At 35.8% G+C, this 23060-nt stretch overlaps 1 protein-coding gene and 1 long non-coding RNA gene across 7 annotated transcripts in view; one reads left to right on the forward strand and one right to left on the reverse strand.

The window, feature by feature from the left end:
• The window catches only part of LOC110827378 (uncharacterized), a 17486-nt gene extending 12774 nt beyond the window's left edge, over positions 1 to 4712 (forward strand). The window contains exons 3-4 of one of the 3 annotated variants that reach the window (XR_015537620.1): positions 881 to 970; positions 3796 to 4712. This is a non-coding gene — a long non-coding RNA (uncharacterized LOC110827378). Of the gene's footprint in view, positions 1 to 880; positions 971 to 2036; positions 2902 to 3795 lie in introns of those variants that run through there. The other 2 variants (XR_015537618.1, XR_015537619.1) reach the window with 2 other exon arrangements.
• On the reverse strand, positions 965 to 22898 carry PIG-G (phosphatidylinositol glycan anchor biosynthesis class G). Of its 4 annotated transcripts, none has more exons than XM_087358049.1 (15): positions 22756 to 22898; positions 22412 to 22610; positions 21940 to 22149; positions 21368 to 21556; positions 19915 to 20060; positions 17956 to 18179; positions 16820 to 17019; positions 15974 to 16213; positions 14417 to 14798; positions 13394 to 13559; positions 12339 to 12660; positions 11560 to 11738; positions 7373 to 9539; positions 6311 to 6462; positions 965 to 1423 (listed from the first exon to the last, which is right to left on the reverse strand). In XM_087358049.1, exons 1-13 carry the CDS (start codon positions 22896 to 22898, stop codon positions 9302 to 9304), a joined length of 2838 nt encoding a protein of 945 aa, XP_087214175.1. In that variant the 3' UTR covers positions 965 to 1423; positions 6311 to 6462; positions 7373 to 9301. The 4 variants fall into 4 exon arrangements, with proteins under 4 accessions (XP_087214175.1, XP_087214174.1, XP_021932061.1 ...); XM_087358048.1 differs by having other exon boundaries at positions 965 to 2071; XM_022076369.2 differs by having other exon boundaries at positions 965 to 6462.
• Positions 22899 to 23060: the final 162 nt, after the last annotated feature.

Here is a 23060-nt window from a genome sequence, read left to right on the forward strand (position 1 = left end):
ATTACAAAGTGTGAAGACTCGTACGTGCATATATGTAAATGGAAAATTTTATTGGGCAAATATCCATTTTGGAATTGCCTACAATTCTATTACTGAATTGAGTAATAACATGGCACATTTACTACTGATGAAAGAACGTAATTTCACCAGTATTTGAACGGGAAATGAAAATCTATCCAATAAGATTGGGGGATTTTTGTGCTGAAATTAGTGTTCCGTCAGTAGTGTAAGTACAATATTACTCAACTGAATATTAGAATTTCAGGTAATTTTAAATGCATATTTGTTCAATAACATCTTCCAGTACATTTTATCTTAGTACTGTGTTCCGACACCATGTAACTTTGCAAGATTTTTCCGCCATATGCCCCTTTTCCTCGTAATGTTGCAGTTGTGACGTTTGGCTTTACAAATACAGACCTGTAGGAAAATGTCTAAAAGAAACACTCTACAAAACAAACATTTTAGAATTTACTTACAGTATTATTACTACTGGACTGAAAACTGTCATGGCGTTCATGCTTTTGAAGCAACAATGTAATTTTGCCAGTGTGCATGCAGAGGGTGTATTTTGGTATTACTATGGTAGGTCTGAAGTAGGAATGAATGCCATGTTTCATATATAGGATCTACTAGCTCTAACAGTACACAGGACTTCTGGTGGGAGAAACTTCTAGGACAAAGGACACTTTTTATGTGTTGAAATGGACTCTAGGCAGTGTGTCTGTGGTGAATATATATATATTCATAGAATGACAAATCTGTCCAGTGCCTCAAGGCAATAACTTATGATTTTACTTGTATAACAGCATTCTATAACCAGGAACAGATTCAACAACAGGAAGGTAGGCTAATATTAAAATGGATCTCACTCAACTAGGGTTGGAGGGTTTGAACTGATCTGGCCCAGGACAGGAACCACTGGCTGGCTTTTGCAAGCACAGTAATGAACCTTCACATTCCATAAAAGGTAAGCAATTTATTGAAAGTGTACTACATATTAATTTTGAGGACTGTGCTCCACAGAGTTCATTAGAATGCAACAATAGATACACTTAATTCTATGATAAATGCCTGAAGTCAATTTCAACTCTTCCTAACATAACACATTAAACATTTTGCTTTCCTTCCAAGTGTGATGCTATATTCTCGGTTAGAAAGTTACAATCAACATGGCTTATTTACTGGTGGCTATACATTTCAGTGATTACACGATCTTCAGAGCATATATCATACATGACACAGACTGCTTCATATGTTACATACATTACTCAGTCTCATATACTGAGTGGTAATTATTAAATATGCTGGAATTCTCCATTATTTACGTGCTGTATAACATAATAAAAACCAGTACAACAATGACACATCTTACAATATTAAGATTTTCAGTTTCTTACCTTCATTGGGGCAATGTTATTCACTGTTGGACAAACAAACATATTGCAGTAATTTCTTCTACTTGGCTAGTTACATAAACATATATCTACATGGCCCAACTTCCATGCATACTTTATATTATCTTTATCTTCCATCATTCAAAGAACATTATTTGTTTATCTGATTTGTTACATGTGCTACTTTCCTACTGCACAGTATGAAGCCCAAGTTACACGTCGCAGTTACTTATGAAGTCTCACTTTACGGTTTACTTTTATGAACATGTCACTTGTAGTCAAATTAAAGTTTCTGACAACGGTATGTGAAATTGTTCTTTTATAAGCTGCCCACTGTCTAAGTTATAAAATTACAGAATTTGGGAAGCTGGATTCTGCTTCATGTAGGGAGGGGGGGGGGGGGGGGAACAGAAAGCTGATCTATTGGGCACCCTAGTTGAGCTGGATCAGACCTGGACCTTGGACCTTGTTCATATTCACCATTCCGTGCCTTAGGAAGGGTCCAGTCAATACCAACTTGTTCATTCTTGTGTCAATATGCAGTGTTTGACTCCGGAGAGGAGGGAAGGTGATAATATTCTTTGTAACAATTCTAGAACTAAAATATCATTCTTTAATATGATGTAAATGCTGTTACAGGATAAGCAAGCTCTTCACTCCTTCATGAAAATATTCTGGAATGGAGTTTAAAAATACTAGACATGCACATAAACAGCAAGCCCATGGCATATAGATACTTTTCATAACACCTTATGTCAGATCAACCATGTTTTACGAGTCTAGTGGGCAATGGATCTGAAGTCACTACTGTTGATTACTCAAGAAAAAACTGTGACCATGGCAGTACAGACCCACGTGGAAGTCCAATGGCAACAAATATGTGTCTAGAAACAAACGCACTGCAGTCGAGAAAACTGTGCCATCGTATGGTCATGTTCTATGTACAAGTTAATTCAACTTTATTTTCTATTGTTTGCTACTTTATATTTGTTTGAGGTATAAACTGAACACTTTACAAAATGCTCAGCAGTCAAAAGGGCAAAACCATTACAGTAAGGCTAGGGAGATGATAAATCGTATGAATCACCAATGTAAACAGGAAGCAGTGGAGGAAGAGTATAATTTTGCCTATTTGCCATGCAGATGAAAGAACCGCAAACTACTGTGGAGTCGGTTGCAACAGTGGAACAAATCAGACAGAAATTAAGCAGAGTTAAAGCCTTATATATTTGACAAGGTCTGTATGTCCAACCCTCAATGTCAACATGCACTGCCAAGGTCAAAGTTGTTCTGAGTAGCAGAGAGTAATGTTGTGTGACTGACCTTTTCCTAAATTACACTTTAAGGTCAAACGGCAAAGAATAATCATCATAAACGCTCATGATGGGAAACGCTTCACATCACACGTGATTCAAGTTGCATCGAGTAGGGTCAATTATAGCAATATGAATTTTATAAATTACTGAATGTGACTGAAAGAATAAATAATTCTGCATCTACTTCACACAGTGTTGTAGTTACTGACAATGCTCCCTATCATAATGACAAAGTGAACCAAACATGAAAGGAATTCCATATGCAAACAACTGATCGACTCAAACCCCATTCAAGAAGCTATAACAAATAGTGCATTTAATTTGTTGTATGTGCAATATATTTGCATGATTTAGAAGTGAGGCATTTTAATTTACTTGAATAATAATTCACTGATAATAAAGTACTTTTCTCTTCACACACTGAAAATGAACAGATCAATGATGCAACCTGTCAGCAAAACTTTTTGTTTTCAATGGAGTGCCCATATTAAGGAAAATGGTCACCAGGCACAAGCATCATATTCAATACATACCAGCCTCCTCCTTCTTCATCAACAGCAATGACAAAATACAAAAATATCTTTTTGGCTGATGCATATGAAATCAGCCAAAATGTAGAGAGAATCCCAGTACTTGAATACTATGAACTATATTATTAACCACTTCAGATGTCCTATCAGACTGATAAACAATTTGCCTTTGAAAAACAAACCCTGCATTTGTTGCTGGAAATTATAATTCCATAAACTTGATACTAATACAAACACTTCCAGGAAAAGATAAGCCCTCATTGAATGCATTCAAGCAAAGCTGATATTGAATATTATAAACATATTACACATAACACATTTAAATACATAATCTGTGGTACTTCCTCAAATATTTTACTGATGGGAGAGGAAACCCAGTGGGATTGAAAGCAGGACCTCCAACATTACCAGCTCACACCCTATCCTCTATGCTACCATCCCTGTTAATCAAACACTGTAAATTTATGTGCACATAACTTGAAAGACTATTTTCTGAAGCTGAAGTCTACTGGGTGAAAGAATTGTTATATTTTCTGCCAAACTCTTTTTCAGAGCTCATTTGGGCAATCATCAAGAACTGGGTTGCCAAGAAGAGTTTTGCCTTGAAGTTGGATGACATTATTAATCCTTAGAAGACCTCATCTACATAACTTTAGTTCCTACACCAATAAAAACAACCCATTTCCACTACAAAGATCAACAGGGTAATGCTGTTTAAAGTAATAATTGCAATTTATTCTGAATATCACTAAAAAAATTGCAACTAAAATATAATTACCATTGGACTTCAGAGGGTTGAATTTCCTGACAAAAAATTTACTTCCATTTCAAAAGGCTTAAAAAACAGATGTTAGTATATCAATTCTGAGGGACCTTTGCGTAAACAGTAGGAAATTTTTAATACTACACTTGGGAGGTGAAAAGTGAAGATAGTAGTGACAGCAGAATCAGAAGACTCTGGCAATGAACCTGATAATCTTAATGGTGGTGAAACTTGGAACACTTCTGTAGAACAGTTAACATTCTTTTTTGTGTTCCCATTCTTGTGCTGTGGTGCTCGATACAAGTTACAGTAAAGAAGCAATACATTAATTCGAGTCAACATTTTATACCAAGGCCTTACACCATCATCCCCTCCTCCCTCCCACAATGCAATTGCAACTGCTCCATTCTTGTCATACTTCTACTCACACAAGGTACTAAATATTAAAAAGCACAAGTGTGATTTGTATCTTCTGTAATTAGCACAGAACACAGGTTTCATTATAATGAGTGCTATTCCAACCACCATATTATTTTGGGGCTACTCAATTCTTCATGTGGGATCTGCCTTGCAAGTATTGATACTCACATTATTTACCCATTTTCAGGCATGATACAGACACACCATTATTATGAACACATGTACATTTGAGAACAATGAATGTCTTCTTTCATTAAATTAATAAAGGAAGCTCTACTTGGAAAAACATGTGAATCTTGAACACCAAATTGTTATTTCATGCTACCTGTCTCTCAATGACACACAAATTTCCCCTTGGCTTGAAATAGTTTTAGGTGTCTGATTATGCTGTATGTACCAAAAAATTAAGTATGCTGTTTTTGAACCTGCATGCAAGTCAGTCCATCCTTCAACATACATATTTTAAACCACTTAATGGACTCTGATGAAATAGGATACTGGATATGTACACCAAGTGTTGCACCAATTTAATTTTATGGCAGACACCGGTAATATTCTGGCCATACTGAAGAAAAAATGTCCTGCATGAAATATATATATACCAGAAAAAGGTATGCCATGTTTTGCAATCATTAGGCTTTTAATGGTTTTGTCTACTGACCAATGGATGTAATGGTTTGCAAATTTTTGTGTTCTGTTCTGGAGAAGTGGGTGCCACCTTACCAAGAAACCTCCATCAAACTAACCGATTCTTTCCTCAAAATGTACCTAATTTTTCTGGAAGATAATATGAGAATTCATTTAACTGGCTCAAACTTTGTGCAAAAAATACCCATGATTCAAATGAATGTAACTTATCACAGCTTTAAATTTTTCTTGGTACTGATTATGGTCTTTTATATGGGTATAGGGGTTTATAATGTACTTCCACCAATAAGTACCCCAAAAACAGGAACATGTGGATTACAAGTTTAAATATGTACTCTGCACAAACAACTTTGTTCCATATTTCATGGCTGGCAATTTAGAATCTAAAAAATGGCAAGAGATTTCTTATTATCTTTGACCTTCACAGAATTCTTGCATGTAATGCTAAAAATAAGGCCATAGCTGTCTGCTGACAAATCCTGGGCAATGAAGACTATTACCATGTTCAATTTCTTCTAGTGCACATGGGTCACTGTTGGACCAAAGATCAACTTGGGAAATAGAACACACACACATGGTACACTCATGCTGGTGTGATGTGCATAACCTGTTCTTGTAGGTGGGCTTATACATCTCTTCTGAGGTACTTTATGGATCAAGGATTACATGGTACTTGGGTGCCATATGTAAATAAGACAAAATGAAGATATACCAACTTTATTTCTAACCATTAGTAGTACAACCACCGAGTTGATGTTTCAGAAACATTATGCTTGCAGTGTCCCTACTCACATTATTCACGGTAAAGAATATAGCCATTCAGAATTCAAAAGTACCTATGTTCGCACACTTCTACCTTTCAAGTAAATACAGAATTCACTCTACACAGCCCCTTCGCCATTCCACGTCAAATCAACCAGATTTTCAACCTAATCCCTTCAGATTAATATAACTTATCGTGAGACTAGACCCTGTATATGCGAGTGAAAATGCCTATTGGCTTTGCTATTCTATGTAATGTTTTGTCACAGAAATTAAAAATTTCAATGAAATGGGATTTTCTGGAAAGACATGGCTTTAAACGTTTATAGAACTGTTACATATCCCACAAAAAAAAAAACTTTCCTGTGAGCTATCCTGACCCAACAACTTGCAACAGGTCACCCTGAGATAAAATGCTACCATGCCACTCTGACACTGGCTGTAAGAGTTTCTGAGAACAATAGGCTTGCTTACCTTGTTACATCTGTCGGCAGCAACAAGAACCTGTTCTTCCTTCTTCATATCCTTCAGTTTCTGTACCAATCTTGTGTCTTCACTGGAGCAGATGCAGATCAGGTGGTTGTATCTCAGCATCACATCTCCTGCTTTTTAGATGAACCAGCTCTCTGCAAATGAATAAGCCTATCAGCTGCAGTCAGATTTCAAGGGGCCAGTCATTACAATTTTATACTTGATCAACAATGGAGATAAAGCTCCACATATTATTCTTCGGCAGTAACACTATAAATAGTTTTGAAATATTTAAATTTGGTTTCATAATACTAGTTCTCATGTGTCTGAATATGTTCTTTCACTCCACTACACTATGTCCACCAATGGAACACATTTTCATGCTTGTCTGCTATGGCCTGTGTAAGTCTTGTACACGTCTCTTTAGTGAACAGAAGTTGCACAAATATCACTACACTCTATTTTCTGACTTTTGTTCTGAACGCCAAAATAAAACAGTAATTATGGCTCTTATAATTCAGTGTTCACTTTATATTCTTACTTTCAATAATGTCATGACTCGCACATAAAATTCTCACTGTTCCCATACCATGGACCTTTAATATTTAGCATACAATTTACAGTGCAACCTTGATATACCGCTGTGATCATGTCCCTTAATACGATTACATGTTTTACGCGACTATTTTCGTAAGGAAGCATAAATGTCAATTTAGAGTGGTCCATACCAGGGCTGGTCAAACATAATTTATACAAAGATATAAATTTGTAGATGGCAACCATCTTGAATTTCTTGTTCGCATTCACTTCAAGGGAAATTGTGTTTCGAAATATAACGGCTTCCACTATACGATCAAAAATAACTAAAGAGCGATCTGTGCAAATCTATTACTACAAAATCTTGAATGCCGATCTGAGGTCCTACTTCATTCCGTAATGCAAATTTCTTCAGTGACGTCTCAGTGTGTAACTGCTTGAAAAGTATTATTTACGTGACCAGACTCCATCATTGAACCAAGATTCATTTACTTAATTATTTTGAAACTAGATAATAAATCACCTTACCTTTCTTAATGCTTTCGTTGCCAGATATTGAACCCCAACTGCAAACATGGCCAAATTACCCTTCTCTACTAATTACAACTATACGCCAGCGTCCAACAAGCCGAAATGAGACAGAGTCAAGTTCTTCACCTATTGCATTGTGGTCTTGACGTCAGCACTTACGTCACAAGATCGGGTACTTTCATAAAACTTAAAAACGGAATTTTTACAGAATTCAATCTAAACTCATTCTATAAGTGAGGGAGTGCTACTTTTCTTACAAGCTAATGTGATTTTGCCGTACTCACATCACACTGATGTTTAGGCACAGATTGGATAATATAATTTATTTCATAGGTCCTTCATAAGACAGGCCAAGGATGTGAGCACATCATAATATGAAAATGGTATTACAATCAAAATAAATCTCCAAGGAAACAGCAAGTGAACCAGATTAAACTGATAACCTTAACTACCAAGCAGGGCAGATCAAGGGTTTTCTTGACAAATTCGACAACTATCAGCTTTTAAGTAACTCTTGCTTCATACAGTTCAGCCCATGAAAATATTCTTTTGCTTTTGCAAAGATCTCATAGGCTGTAATGGATTCTGTCGATCCCCCATGCCTGTGACCACTACTCCCTTCATTCCACCATTCCATTGTTTTATGGTTTGGAGTCAAACCTTGTTGCCAAGAGTATATGCTGTGAGACATTGTTCCAGATCACTGTACCTTTATTGGTCTATTCATTACAACACTGACAATTATTATCAAGTAAAAAATTAATGATTATGTATGTGTCAGAGCACAATATTACAAAAGCTTGAGTTTGTCATTGCAGTAAGTATGAAGATGGCTGTCTTCTGGGTTGTAGCACTGTGCAGTCTGGTAGAAGTTAACCAATGACCTCTGAAACATTCGTAAACTTCTACCAGACTACATGGCACTACAACTCAGAAGACAGCACAAAAGGCTGCCACAGCTGTATCATATGGTATGCCAAAATCTGCTGGTCAGGTTGGCTATCTGGCAACTGATCTTCATCAGAAACTGATGAGCGCTGGTTCATTTAATGAGCTACTTATAAATTACACTTGCCTTTACTGGGCAAAAGGTTATAGTGAAAGTAGTGTGAAACTGTTTATTTCTTGCATATGTATTCAGTCACAAATATCAGTCCAATCAGTGCCTCCAATGAAGTAAGAGGAATAAACTTACCACTCAGCCAGTGCGATTCTCACAGATTTACAATCATGTAATGAAAATAATAATTATGTTGTGGTACAATGTTACATATTATAAAAATAAATAATTTAATACCATTACTACACAGACACTTTCCTCAATGCACTTCATAAAATATTTAATGCAATTGTATTCATGTTCTTTGCAGTCTGCTGGCTACTTTATTGAAAGCTGTCACTGAAAACATGCGAGTAATCATATAATGCACAGCGAACCCCCCACTTCTTTTTTAAGACCCACTCATAGGGAAGAAGTGAATAATATTATTGGGCAAACATGAGCTGCTTACTATGGGTCAAATAGCTGGTAAGAAACATTTCATAAACCACTACTTTTCACAGTTTGCTACAGATGCATGTGATTAATTGATGTAGGACACATACATAAGTTCATTGTTACTAAACAGCATGCCAAAGAGCCACAGTATCAATCAACTGAAGATAGAGACATATGCTTCTCCAAAACAATGGTACCTGCCTGCAAGTCCATATGGTGTCACAACTAAGAAGTCAACATCAACAGTGCTGAAGCACATTTGTATGATGTAGCAAATCAAGCCCCGCTGGTAAATTGGCAACATTTAGGGTATACAAAGATTTTGTTGATACAAACTAAAATTTAATTTCTGTCCAACAGCAAGAACCTGCTTAGTTAAGGCATAATTTCATTGACCTTCACTTTTGAAGAATACAAATATTCCTCTCTCAAGATCTCATTTCCACTTTAATATCCTTTACAACAGCTGAGGCAAGGCAATTTGTAAGTAGCATCAACAATGAAATCACCAAAGTGTGCATGGCCTCATACAGTAACTTAGGAGAGAAAACAGTCCACACAAACAGATGATAACGAAGAACTGTCATCAGTACAACATACACAGCGACAGGAAGCTGACGCAGAACAGCCAGGCAATGGTGTACACTGTACAACTGTTCCCAGAACCTGCAAGAGATAAATTGTATGAAGATTCACACTGCAAGAAAGGTGCATAAATGAACTGAATTGTGAATTTTTCAGTATTTTAACTAATCATTTTGCAAAGATTTTTATTTCTAGTTTCATATTAATGTCACTTCAAACTATTTCTGCTGCATTTAATTTCATATTGTATGTTGATATCTGCTTAACCTGGAATATGTTTTTGCATCATACATTTTTCATACCTTTTCCATTACTAACATACTCTATATATATATATATTTTACATTAATTCTAACATAGACAAATATATAATTTACACATCACTGGAAGCAATGTTCTCTGAAGTAATCAATTTACCATGATCATATGGGAATAGGGGATTTATACTGTAATACTAGTGTTGCTGGCCAGAATTTAACTCCTGGGTTTCACACTTAAGTGGTGTGCTGCTATTATGAATGGCCACCTGGACCTTGCATAAGCTGTGTTAAATGGCTGATAACTGTTAATCAGGTTAGCAGCAAAGCTTACCTCTGAATTCAAAATGATATTCAAGAAACAAGATCTTGTTCTAAAACCTTGCACACTGTGTAGTGTACTGAAATATAAAATATGTATACAAACAAAACAAAGATTTTAAGTAACTTGTCACTCTGGTATCCTTTCATGTCATGCTGTGCTATAGGTCAGGCAGTCACTGACTTCTCACCATGGAGACCTGGGTTTGCACCCAGGTCAGTCCATATGGAATTTGTAATGGACAAAGTGGCACTGGAACAGGATTTTCTCCGAGTCCTTTGGTTTTCCCCTGTCAATACCATTCTGCTGCAGCTCTATATTCACTCATGTATCACCTGGGGGATGGACAATGGGCCTGTTAGCAGCCCAGTTCCACAGAAAGTCACATCCCATCACAATAATGAAAAAGCCTACAATATCATTAACTTCATATTGTTATGACACTCACACGGATCATAAAAATACAATTTAAAAATCTTGATGGAAAATGCAGACAAGGTGATGGAGTGGGATAGAGAAAAGAGGAAACGGCTTTTGCAAATTGAAGAGAAAAACTGGATAATGATGATGGATCATCGTCATGAAATAACTAGAGTTGAAGCTCAAAATTAATTTTTAACAATATCTCATTCAATGTTCACTGAATCACAAAATATCCCATTACTTTCCCTCCATATCTTCCCTTCAATCCCCCTATTTTAGGGAAATTAACAGCAATTATGAACAGTTCATCCTTTTTCAGCTTTAAATGTTAAAACATCACTGTGTTGACACACTTCACATGGAATACCTATTAATAACATTTTACTTTCATCAAACACAGTTTTTCCAGCACATCAAATTACTTGACCTAATCACGGATCAGATCGCTGGCATTCTATCTGAACTTCATTCACATATACCTTATGTCAAGAAATCCCATACCCCGAGTTTTATTCGTATTTTCTATATACTGTAATTCTAATGAAAGCCTCACAATTTCATTTTCAGTACACCCTTCTATTCTTAGTGTTGAGAGGTACACAGTATATTTCTTGAACACATTTCATATTTTCTTAAATGGTTATTACAGCCTAAAAATGGACTACAATTTTATGAATCCCTCCAGCAAGAATAACACAAAATATGTTTGAATTGCGTTATAGAGTGGAAGTACCATCTCCCAGGCTTGTCTGACAAAAGTAAATTAGACAATCTTTATCATATCGGCAAAGATAATTTAAATTACCATAATATGGGGCTACAAACTGGACTCTAACTCCAGAATTAATGGTGTTTGTGTTAGCATACTGCTAAACTATTAATTCTGACACATGACCAGCAGGAATGTGTAGAAGAAGTGATGCACTATTGATAAAGGTTAAACACAGAGTCTGAAAATGTCCATGCTGATGAGCCTACCTTACAAACAGTAACGGTAAACAGTGCTTCATTAAATGTGATCCAAATGGCTTCAAATTATTTCTTTACATTTAATTAACTTTCCAATTCTTACACAATAACAGATGGTAAATATCTGTACCTATCAGTGCCTTCTTCTTGACTCTGGGAGATAAGATTTATCACAAGGAGTAGATAGGACAGAACAGGTGCAGAATATGTGTTGATGATTAGTAAAATTCCAACAACAATGGGGTTGTATTCAATTTGACCCACATAGCCAGATGCAATGTCTATGCTGGCCAAGCTGTTGGAATTACCCTGCAAGAAAAAAAAGTCCATCAACTATACTCTATGAAAATAAGCAATATTAATAATGGAATAAGTACTGTCAGTTAAACAGCAGCTACTGGTGACAGTGATTTGTTAGTGTCCTTGATGCTCAAGCATGTGCAAAAAAACACGTTATGTTATGTCAGTCTGTTGAGTTTTTCCTATAGGGGTAAGCAACCTGCATGCCCAGGGGTCATTGTTGCACATTTCTGTTCCAGCTGTTGTGCAAGAATGGGACCTGATGTCAAAGAACAGTCACTGTTGCATGACAATGACCTATGATCACACTAGTGAAAGAATGGCCTAAGGTATAACAATTACCTAACACCATGTTACTGCAACAATGGCCTACAAGATGTGTATGTGAAGAACACCTTTGGAATGTCAGTGTGCTCCAAAGAGTATAACTTTTCAGTCTCATTGAGTAATCAGTCATCATATAATTGTCTTCAATATACTGTTCACCTCTAGCTCATTCTGACATATAATGACCTTGTTACCAAGTTATTATACTTTGTTTTATCATGTTTATTTCTATATCAATTTCTTTTCTGGTATAATAGTAAAAGTAGTTTCAATATCGTCTACCTGATAAAAATAGACAACGGTACCAATCCAAACATGGGCGATAACTAGCCACCACATGTTTGCAGTGTGGCTCCTGTAACAAGCATAGATTGTTCCCACACATTTGCTCATGAAAACCTGTGCAACAATCAGAATGACATTGTGTGAGCGATGCAGAAGAGCACAGATGAGCAACCAGCAACATGTTAATGTGCTCAGCAGACATCCAAATATGCATAATGAACTATAACGCTGCACTTTCATTTCATACAGTGTCTCACCAATGCCCTTTGTTAGCAACAGTGTTAAGATGACCCAGAAAATGTTAACTTCCTTCACACCCCTGCAAAAAAAGAAAAAAAAAAGGAGTTAGCTCTTCTGTTATTATTTTTAGTTACCTTTCTACAGTGGTGTTCAAATATTATATCATATACCCTTTGATGCAATCATGTTTTGTGGTTTTTTATTTGGAAAGAAACTCCTTCTGTAATTGGCAGCAATCCGTTGTGCTGACCTACAGGAAAATGAGACTTACAGCAACCAAAATAACAATGGAACAACCATCTTGGAATTCATAGTAACAGGCCCTAATGACTAATTGTACTAATTTCATGATCATGATGATGGAAGTTTCCAATGGCATGATGTCTGCACCAACTTTTGTGAAAATCAATCAATCAGTGCATGTAATATTGATGGGACATGTAACTTACCAATAGATTTCTGAAGAAGGAATTCTATCATGAAACTACCCAAAGGGAAGACATACATGACCAGAATACTTAATAAATCATGAAAAAATATTATGATAAGATTTTCACTTGCAAAAAGGTTATGTCTGGCTGCTTAAACACCTACACTGTTTTCAAATACATATCATATCAGTCTGTCCAGCATGTTTTGTGATGACAAACAGCAGCTGAATAGAACAGCTTACTTGTCAGTAAAGTGAACACCCACAGGAAACACATACTTAGGACATGAGACACAAGAAAATATGGTAATGTTTAAGTCCCTTTATAATAGGTCTCTAATAGGAGTTAACAATGATAAATAAGAAAAGATTACATTCTGACCTGCTGTGAGGATAGGCATATGGAGTGTCAACATTTCCTATGGCACTACGGTAGCAGTAGACACACACCACAGCAGTTATGTACAATGCTCCTTCTATCAGCCAAATGTATTTTCCTTGATACTGTGCACGGATGTACAAACAGCAACAACATACTGCTATAAGTCCTTCAAATGAACAAATATAATTATACACATTAATATACAAGTAGTTCTTGAATTACATTATTATACCTATTTTCTTTCAAATGCTTAAATCTGTACCATGTTGCACTAACATGCAACAATGAAAATTTGTGTACTGGTAGACCATAAACATGCCTACAGATTGTATATGAAACATATTTTATAAGTTACAGACAGCAACTGTGCAAATCATTGTGTTTACATCTGGCACATGTAATACAGTAATGGAAATTTGTACTTGTTCTAATTATGTCTAGCTCCAATCTGGTCATTATAACTTTTTTGCATCACCTCTTCTCCTACTTCATTCTGAACCCTATCCCTCTTGTTTCTTCCTGCCATCACCTTTATCTACTCCTTAACTTATATCCATCACCTGTATTTCTATCCTTGTGTTCACAGAAAATGTTTCCATCACATCTCGCCCTAACCACATGGACACTAAAACTTCCTTCATCATCTCATTTCCTAACCATATGGTTGCAAAAACATATTTTCAGAACATCATATCCCAATCACAGAGTCACTAAACACTGAAGTCAGTAAAAATTATGCTTGAATTCAGCATTTCTTACTGAGCACTATACATAGTTTGTAACACATGTCTATTTTGGATGAAACTCACATTACATTACATTTTATTAGCACTTGAAATTCCATCAAAATATGTTCCTCCAGAGCAGTGTACAGTGTGATACATGGATACAGACATGACAAAGCTAATCAGTACCCTGCAATGTCACAAAACATGTTTTACAAAGTAATACACATACTGTTAATATCTTTATAAGCTTCCTACATAGTCCTGTGTTTACCAAATATTTAAAACTGTGAGTTACCAAATAGCAACACAACTGACAGGTGGGCTCTGTGTTCCTGCTGCACAAGCCAGTCTCCAACATCTGGCAAAGATGCCCACTTGTCACCTGTCTGATTCCATTTTCTAAGGATGCGATGAAGGAAAAGCAGTCCCAGCCAACACCACAGAACCCAATCAAGCTTATGCTTCTCATCAGATGTATGTGTCTTCATAACAGGAACTGATGATTGCTTGGAGAACAGAGCAGAGCACAGCTCAAACAGAATAGTAACTGCAAATGTGAGCCATAAGAAGTACCACACTTGGTGCTCCTCTTCTATGAAACTGCTGGATAAAAGGCTGACACAATGCAATATCGTGCCCAACACAAACACAGCTTGGCCTTGATCCGGGCGAAGTATCTGTGTGCAAATATACAATACTAGAAGCTCTAGATAAAGTATTTGTGATCAAATATATACTATTAGAAGGCTCAGATCAGGAATGACAATTTTTACCCAACTTATGTATCAAGCAGGATGTTGTAGCAGTACAGCTCTAATTTGTTTCTGGGGGTGTTGACACCCAGTCTAAATTTCAGTATGATCAATAGCTATCATAATTGAGGTTATTGTATGTTCTTTTCCTTCTCATAGGTGGGGCAGCACTTTTTAACCTTCTTAGAACTGTTACTCCTTAAGCTTAACCAGTAAACCAAATTTACCCTGAAGATTTCTGTCTTCTGGGTTGTTGCACTGTGTAGTCTGGTCGATGTTAACCAACGTTTCAGAGGTCATACTGCCTCCATCATCAGGCCCTGATGACGGACGCAGTATGACCTCTGAAATGTTGGTTAACATCGACCAGACTACACAGCGCAACAACCCAGAAGACAGAAATCTTCATACTCACCGCTGTAAAAACATCAAATCTTACAAATTTACCCTCCCTCCTTTTTTAAATAATAGTGTTTGTATGACAGAGGGTAAACACCACTGCTGATTTTACTACATCTATCAAAAGTGTGTAACTGACCAGCTCATTACCCCCTGAAATATCCCAAATTACCCAATGAGGGGTAACTAACCTGAGGATGAGAACAACTGCTCTGGCAGAAATGCTGTGATAATACCTTGAAAGAAGCCATGACTTCCTCCTTCGAAATCATTCCCTTCTTACCATTCATGATTACTGTACTATACCATTTGATCTTGCATAACCTCTGCAGTTGGAAAAGTATTATTAAGTAACCCAAGAACCATTTCACAACCTGAGCCAATGCATAAATACTCTTAATATGTCAAGAAAGTTTACCTATCTCTATTTAATAAATTACATAAATTAATAATTACTTGAATGAACAAATGAACACCCTCAAATAGTTGTTACTATATTCTGAGTAGTAATTTGTCAATCAAGCACAAAATTTTGAGTTCACAATTAACACTATTCTTAATATAGATATGTCTGACTGATTTTCCCTCATAAACAAGAAAGATAGATAGTCAAAAGTAAAGAGCAGAAAAAATAACATTTAACAATTAAATTAGCATGTAAAAAGAACTTCAAATAACAAATATGATTCATATATACTAACCTGGGAAAATTTTATGCTGCGCAATGTACCTTTCAGAAAAAGAGACATATTAACAGAAACAAAAATAATCACACTCAGTATGACTGGCACTGTTGTGAGAGAATAACTGCAGAGAACACTAGTGCTTTGACTGCATGAGCACCAGAGAACACTCAAACTTAAAAACAGTAAGTTCATAAAAAATGTTAACATCACAGGAACAGCATGTGGCATCCTTTCCATTGCAAGTATCAGGACTATCTGAAAGAAAAAGATATAAATGTAATGTTACACATGAACTCATGGACTTAGCAGTCTGTGCCTAGGATTTCATATTTCAGACTACCTAAATCCCAGTAAACTTGCTTCAATCTTCACAGCTCACATGATCAAAACTTTGTGAATATATGAAATACAATAACTCTACAATATTTGATATCCTGTATTGTAGGCCTTCTCTGTTGGCCATGATCCCAAAGACTGGGACTAACAAAATTTGCCACATGAGGAATGGAGCCTTTTACCTTGCAAGATGAACAAAGTCTAGGAAGATGAGTATGATGAAAATGGAGAGTGTTCTCAACAAATAATGCCCTTTCATATTTCACTTGAGTAACTTATTTCATTTACGTGTTTCTGTGTATGTGTTGTGTTGTGTGTGCGTAGGGCAAATAGGAAAATAGAGATTAGGGCTATTCTCATAAGAATAGGAAAGTCTGGTTGATCTTTTCAATTTTTATGTGGCCAGTAGAGGGCCAGGTTGGACTCTGAATGATAATATTAAAATGGACCTTCAAGCAAAAGGTTCTGTATTAGTTGCATTGTGCCTTCAGGTTTTAATGTGTGCAATTAATTAAAATGACATACCTGCCACAAGATCCCAGATGCTATGACCAATGAGGGCACATCAAATCTTATAAGAGAGTCAGCCAGCTCTGAACTCATACCAGTGAGAGCCGACATATATAATTTTGCTATTCTCTCATCTAGACCAAACTTGGATGAGTTAGATGAGGTCAACCAGCTGGCATGGAGCTTCACAGCCTCTGTATATTGTAAGTAACTTGCTGCAACAAATGTATGGAAAGAACAGTGAATGGAGCAGTAACACAATTTATCCACAAAAATATTTAGTGTCAGAATCCTGTAGAATGTCACATTAGCCAATCTAAATATTGTCATTCCCAAATATTTACACTTGCCACATTTAACAAGGATTTATTAGCCACCTTTGTATTATGGTCTGTCCTTCATTCTGGAGATGGGACAAACCCTTCTTAAGAACAGAAAGTATCAACACCATGTTCACAAAAGCCTCCTATTGGGTCTTATTCTGAATTAGGTGCATCTAATTCACATGTTCAGAAGCTACTTTTTTAAGAACAATTTTAATATTTCCTCCATTTAAGCCTAGATCTTTCAAGCAGTCTTTCCCTTTAACACTTAATATGCATTTCTTGTTTGCTCTTGTGTGATACATGTTCTTCCCATGTCATCCTTGATTCCATGATCCTAATAATATCTGGTGAAAAGCGCAAATTATAAAGTTCTTCACTCTCTTGTTTTACTGCTCTTAAACCTAGTTACTCTACCCATCACTTTGTTCTCAAACATTATCTATGAATATCCTTCCTTCATAGTCACTGAACATCCTAGTTAAGTGGTTAACTCTTACTTTGTATCTGAGATTTGTTTGCAATTCTCAGCTGGAGGCCTGTTCACCTGACTGAGGTTTATAATGGTTTTCCTCAGTCCATTCTGGAAAACGCTAGGAAAATACCATGATCAACTTCCTTCCATAGCCTTCTCTACAATAATTCACAATCATCTCACCATTCAAATCCATATAACATATGCAACTAAGAAAACTTAATTAAATAAATTAAGATCCCAATTTCACTCTTCAGGGTGACTGATAGATTTTATATTCATATACAAACCAACAAGTAAAATTATAATTTAAACATAACACACAGGCTGTAAAAAATGCTGGTTCCATTTACCATGTGCAGCACTATTAGCAATGTTGTTTTCAAACTGAGTAGCCACTTGCTTACAGTTGTAATGCAGGGCATACAGTTGCTGTGGAACTGGTATACTGTGCAGAAGTGCTGGTATAATTTTACCAATACTGGTTGCTGGAACTGGTAAACCCAACAACATAGAAAGTGTGGGAACTAAATCTATCTGTAACACAGACCCTGTAAGTACATCTCCCAGCAGGCCACTGAAACAAGGTACAAAGACACATGGAAATTATTAAATGGAGGAATCTGTCTTCACCATGGCATGTTATAACAATGTTAATCAAGAGATGTCAGCACTGTATGAAATGTGTACATGTAACATCAGTGTTATAAAACATAAATTTAAGCCACTTAAAGAATAACACTGTTTATATGAATCCAAAAACAACTAGCAAAGATGATGGAGGCAGCAAGGACCTCTGAAACATTTTAAACTTCTACCAGATTATATGGCACTACAACCCAGGAGACAACCATCTTAGTATTAAATGGGCTGTTATGCTTTTAAGAAGATACTATTCCCTGCATTTCCCTGAGTGAACACTGTTGAATAGTTGTTAGCATTCCCACTAGTATTTGGTATATTCCTAGTTGAAATCTCAGTCAGTACCTTGTAACAGGAAATGACCTCTTCCTTCCTTAAACTTACCACGCTATATAACCAATGCAGTTGACAAAGTGTTAATACAGAAATCTAGAAACAAAACAGAATTTAAAAAATAAAACAAAGAAACCTGTCAGATGTAAATTTCCCACTAAATACCATATCTGAACATTTTCAGAAGTCCATATTTACAGTCAAGTTAATGAATAATAAGTACATTTTTGTACATGTTACATTCATTGTTCCACTGTTCATGATATTCACTGTTTTTACTTCGGATTACATTAAAATGGGTATTTATCAGATTTCTCACAAAAGTCTCAGTTTACAAAAAAACATACCATAAAATATTAATCTCATTAAGGTTTACAACTTATGTTTAAAACACTTTCCAACTTTGTGGATACTTAATATGTTAAACATAAAACTGTATTTAGGCCTTCAGATATCATGGTAGTGTGGATTCACTGAAGTGGCCCAGTATTATTAACATTCTCTTTTCTTGAGAGTTTCACTAAGATTCATAAAAATCTGTTCATCAATAGTACCACTGACAATTGTTCACAGGCACAGCATAGCATGGCATGAGAAAAGAATGGATACAAAAGAAAATGTATAATATTAAGAGTCATAAATCAGCTGTTCTGTTGAAGCAAGTTTTGATCTTCTAACTGCCCAGTTCTTCTCTTCTAACTATTCAGATAAAGAACACCTATCCTCACATCAACTGCAACGCTTTGGAAAGTTTTGAAGCTCTAACTTCAACAAAAATCCACCCCTGATCATGCCCAATATTATCATCTACAAACCTAAATTCTCTTGCCATAATTACTTCAAGTACTTTGACACTGACTAATTAACTAACTCTCTAGCAGCATAACCCAAAGATTCAATATTATTAACACCACCAGTGAACACAATCCCAAGCCAGTTCTATTCGGTTCTCATCCTCACAGCTCATGTTCCTAAGACATCTTACATGTTACACTCCCATTTACTTCTTTATCTTTCAAGCGACTGTTTACCGAGAGGCTTTCCTGCTAAAATTTTGTATGCATTCCTTGTCTCCCCCATGTTACCTACATGCCCCACCCACTATAGTCCTATATCATAATCCTAACAATACTTGTATATATCATGAAGTTTATAGTTATTTAGTATTCTAAATTGTTCAATTACTCCATTATTCTTAAGTCCATATATTTTTCTGAAACTAAAGATCACAATTATATGCACATTAGGCATGTCACATTTGTTAATTATTAGAACAAACTGAACATTTCAGCAACATGACCACAATTTGAGCTCATAACATTGATTATGAAAATTACCTGGTCATTTCTTCTGAACAAATGTTACTAATAACAATCAGTGGAACCAAAACCTCTTCTAGAGAGGCTCCACCATGGCTCCCTGAATTCTTCATACCATGGTCTCCACACACCACCAGTACTGATGGAACACTAAAATGTTTGTCCTAAAGAAATAAATATTGTAGTAAGTAATACAATATTGATATGTTGTCACCCAAGTAATTTTTGCCAGGCGTAAATTTCGTACCATGACCGACTGGTAGCCCTCAGCACAATTGTAAAAAATTCAGCACTCTATTCTGATGGCTCTCACAACCATATGCATCTTTCTTGTCCAAGGTGTGGTGTTAGAATTATATTATTTAACTACATGAAGACTGAGCCTCTAACAAATTATATAGTCCTGTGACCCACCAGTAACTCTTGCAGTATCGAAATTTATACTCATATAATCCACCAGTGACCCTCATGGGAGCCAACATGTTAGATAAAATATAATTAAACTTAAAAATTACAAAACAAGAATCAACAGGTAGTATCAGCAAGCACAATGCTTCAAGCTAAACTGTGACCTAGCCTTTCTACAGTAATGCAGGAACTAGAAGAAATATTCCGTAAATATATCAAACTTCACAAACACTGCCACACCAGGATTTTAAAAGGAATCACGTCTAAGGACTTCTAAATGTTGCCAGATTTGAAATGTGACTCTCTTCCTGGATCTTTTTCAGTTACCAAATATATCCATATATCAGAAAATAAGAAGTTGCACTATAAATACAATAATTACACCTGCTATCAGCAACTTCATCCTGCAGGTGAAAACGGCAATGTTTCATAAATATCAGTAAACCAACCTTGCACAATCTTGTATTAACACACTCAAAAGAGAAAAATCTACCTGAAATGTAAAATTCTTAAAACAAATTATAACACAAACATTATAACCTTGAATAAACAGATGGATGTAAACACAGTTACAGTAGATCCTATGTCTATATTGTATATTGCATCAAGTTTATGTCAGTCTTATGCTCTTTCAAGTTTAATTGAATAAGAATTTTTATTTTGCTTACTGCACTAAAATCCATGAAAGTTAACCCACAAAACTGTAAATAAGTTGAAAAATGTGGGTAATTTCTAAGACTCAATAATGCTAAAACATAACAGCATGATAGGAGAACTTTGCTACTTTACTGTAAGGGGAATGACATCAAGACTGGAATCATGAAACATCTGTTCTAATAACTGTTTGTATATTGGAATGTTCCACAATTCTGATTTCAAGTTTATGATGACAAGAATGTTGTTATGGTAGTAATAAAATACTGATTATCCAGATTAGGATGTAGTCATTTCACTTTATTTCCAAATAACATTTTATATGTCATCTGTGATGCAGGCTGAATCTGTAAAAACAACATATCTAACCACCTGAATCTCTGAGCCCTGTGTAGTTCATTTACCTTACCCATGTTAAGAAACTGTGATGAATCCTCTTCACTATATGATCCATCTGTTGTAGCTTGGGTCTTACAAGTGGACTGTATGGGCCTTCAACATGTCCAATGTGATCCAGCCCCAGATAATGGAGAATCATCAGCCTCCAATCCTCAGTATTCAACTCAGCAGCCAAGTGCCTGGTCACATTGTCATCCACCTCAAATCAATAATCAATTCTAGGATCAAACATAATATTGTCATACGAACTATCTCCAACATCCTAAATTACCAATAATCCTAAATATGTCAGTCCAAACTCCTGTAGTTGATATGAGATAATGTTCTCATGGCAGTGAAGATGTCAATATTGGTCTTCTGGGTAGTTATGCAATGTGGATTTGCAAGTAGATACCAACATTTTGGGACAAACATTGACACACTATATTTAGATTTTTGACTAAATGCTGACTGCCTGGTTTTATAAATAAAGTTAATCTTCCACAGTTAATACTGCTCCAAAATTGCAAGTATAGATTTTAATTCTCCTCTTTTGTTTCTTTAATTTTTAACAAAAAATATTTCACATAGCAACTGCCTTACCTCTGTGAAATCAGTAACATAAAATGATGTTGTTCCTTCACTTCTGGTGAACACATCAGGAAACAGTTTTAACCATGTTTCATCTCCATAGAAAATTAACTTCATGTCATGCTGTACTGCTTGAAGCAATAAATTATCTTCCAAGATCTTACTGCTGCCCAAGTTCAGAGCAACATCTACAAAGCTGGGTATAGTACCAGTTGTCATTGCCTGAAAAGAAATGGATATTGAGTATCTCATATACGTTATAGTGTAAAGAGCAGTGGGGCTGTCAATGAAACTTTTGAAACTATGTTACCTAGCTTGAAAAAAGAGATAAGACTTTTCAATGACTTGTATCGAGCCATAACATTAGCAACAGCTCTTGAACAGCATAACATCTCTAGCTTCACTGCATCCTACACCCCTGCAGTATATTCACATGATCCATTTTACTATGTATATCAATTAAAGTGAGAAATGTAGATCCTACTTTAATTCTAGGCATTGTCACTGTTGGTGGTCTGGCTTTTCCAGTCAGCAAACATGCCTTCTTCCCAGCAACTAATGATGCTGTATATGGCATATTCAATTGCCCTTCTGCACCTTCAACAAAGTCCCAGCGAAGAGCATCAATGACCATAATAACAACTCTTCCAACAGAAGGTTTGTAGAGCTCATCAACATTGACTCTGGAAAATTTAATCCATACAAAGTTAATACAAAATATTACAGCAGCCACTGTAATAAATATATTTGATGCAATTTTAAATCTAGCATTCAACAGTAAATCTTAAATGTCTGATATTTTATGAAGTGAGAGACAAGAATAGTTACCTAATATTGGCTACTGTTTCAGGCAAACTACCCACTGTTGCTACTGTTCCATCATATTTCTTCATTGGAAAGAAACCATAAAGAAAGAGTATGATAGAGCACATTCCTTGTATTATTAGATAATTAAGTATATAGCTGTGCATTGCTTGGCCTGCAAAAAAAGAGCAGCATGACAAAAATCAATATTACCTCGGAGTGAGGTTAGGATTGAATTTATTTACATAATATTTAATTTATTATTACTTAAAATAAATAATTACACTGCTGAAACAACCTTACGCAACACACAAACACTTTCAAGAATA

This window comes from Zootermopsis nevadensis, unplaced genomic scaffold (genome assembly GCF_977971745.1).
Source record: "Zootermopsis nevadensis isolate Lab colony 2312 unplaced genomic scaffold, Znev_1.0 Znev_ptg000029l, whole genome shotgun sequence".
Taxonomy (NCBI): domain Eukaryota; kingdom Metazoa; phylum Arthropoda; class Insecta; order Blattodea; family Termopsidae; genus Zootermopsis; species Zootermopsis nevadensis.

Excerpts from the sequence above, each read along its gene's own strand:
- PIG-G (XM_087358049.1), bottom strand. The coding sequence starts at position 22,898 with ATGCACAGCTATATACTTAATTATCTAATAATACAAGGAATGTGCTCT. Across the intron at positions 18,180-19,914 it reads TGTTCAGAAGAAATGACCAG|TGGCCTGCTGGGAGATGTAC; the intron begins GTAATTTTCATA and ends ACCTTGTTTCAG. Across the intron at positions 12,661-13,393 it reads TATGCCTATCCTCACAGCAG|GGGTGTGAAGGAAGTTAACA; the intron begins GTCAGAATGTAA and ends CTTTTTTTGCAG.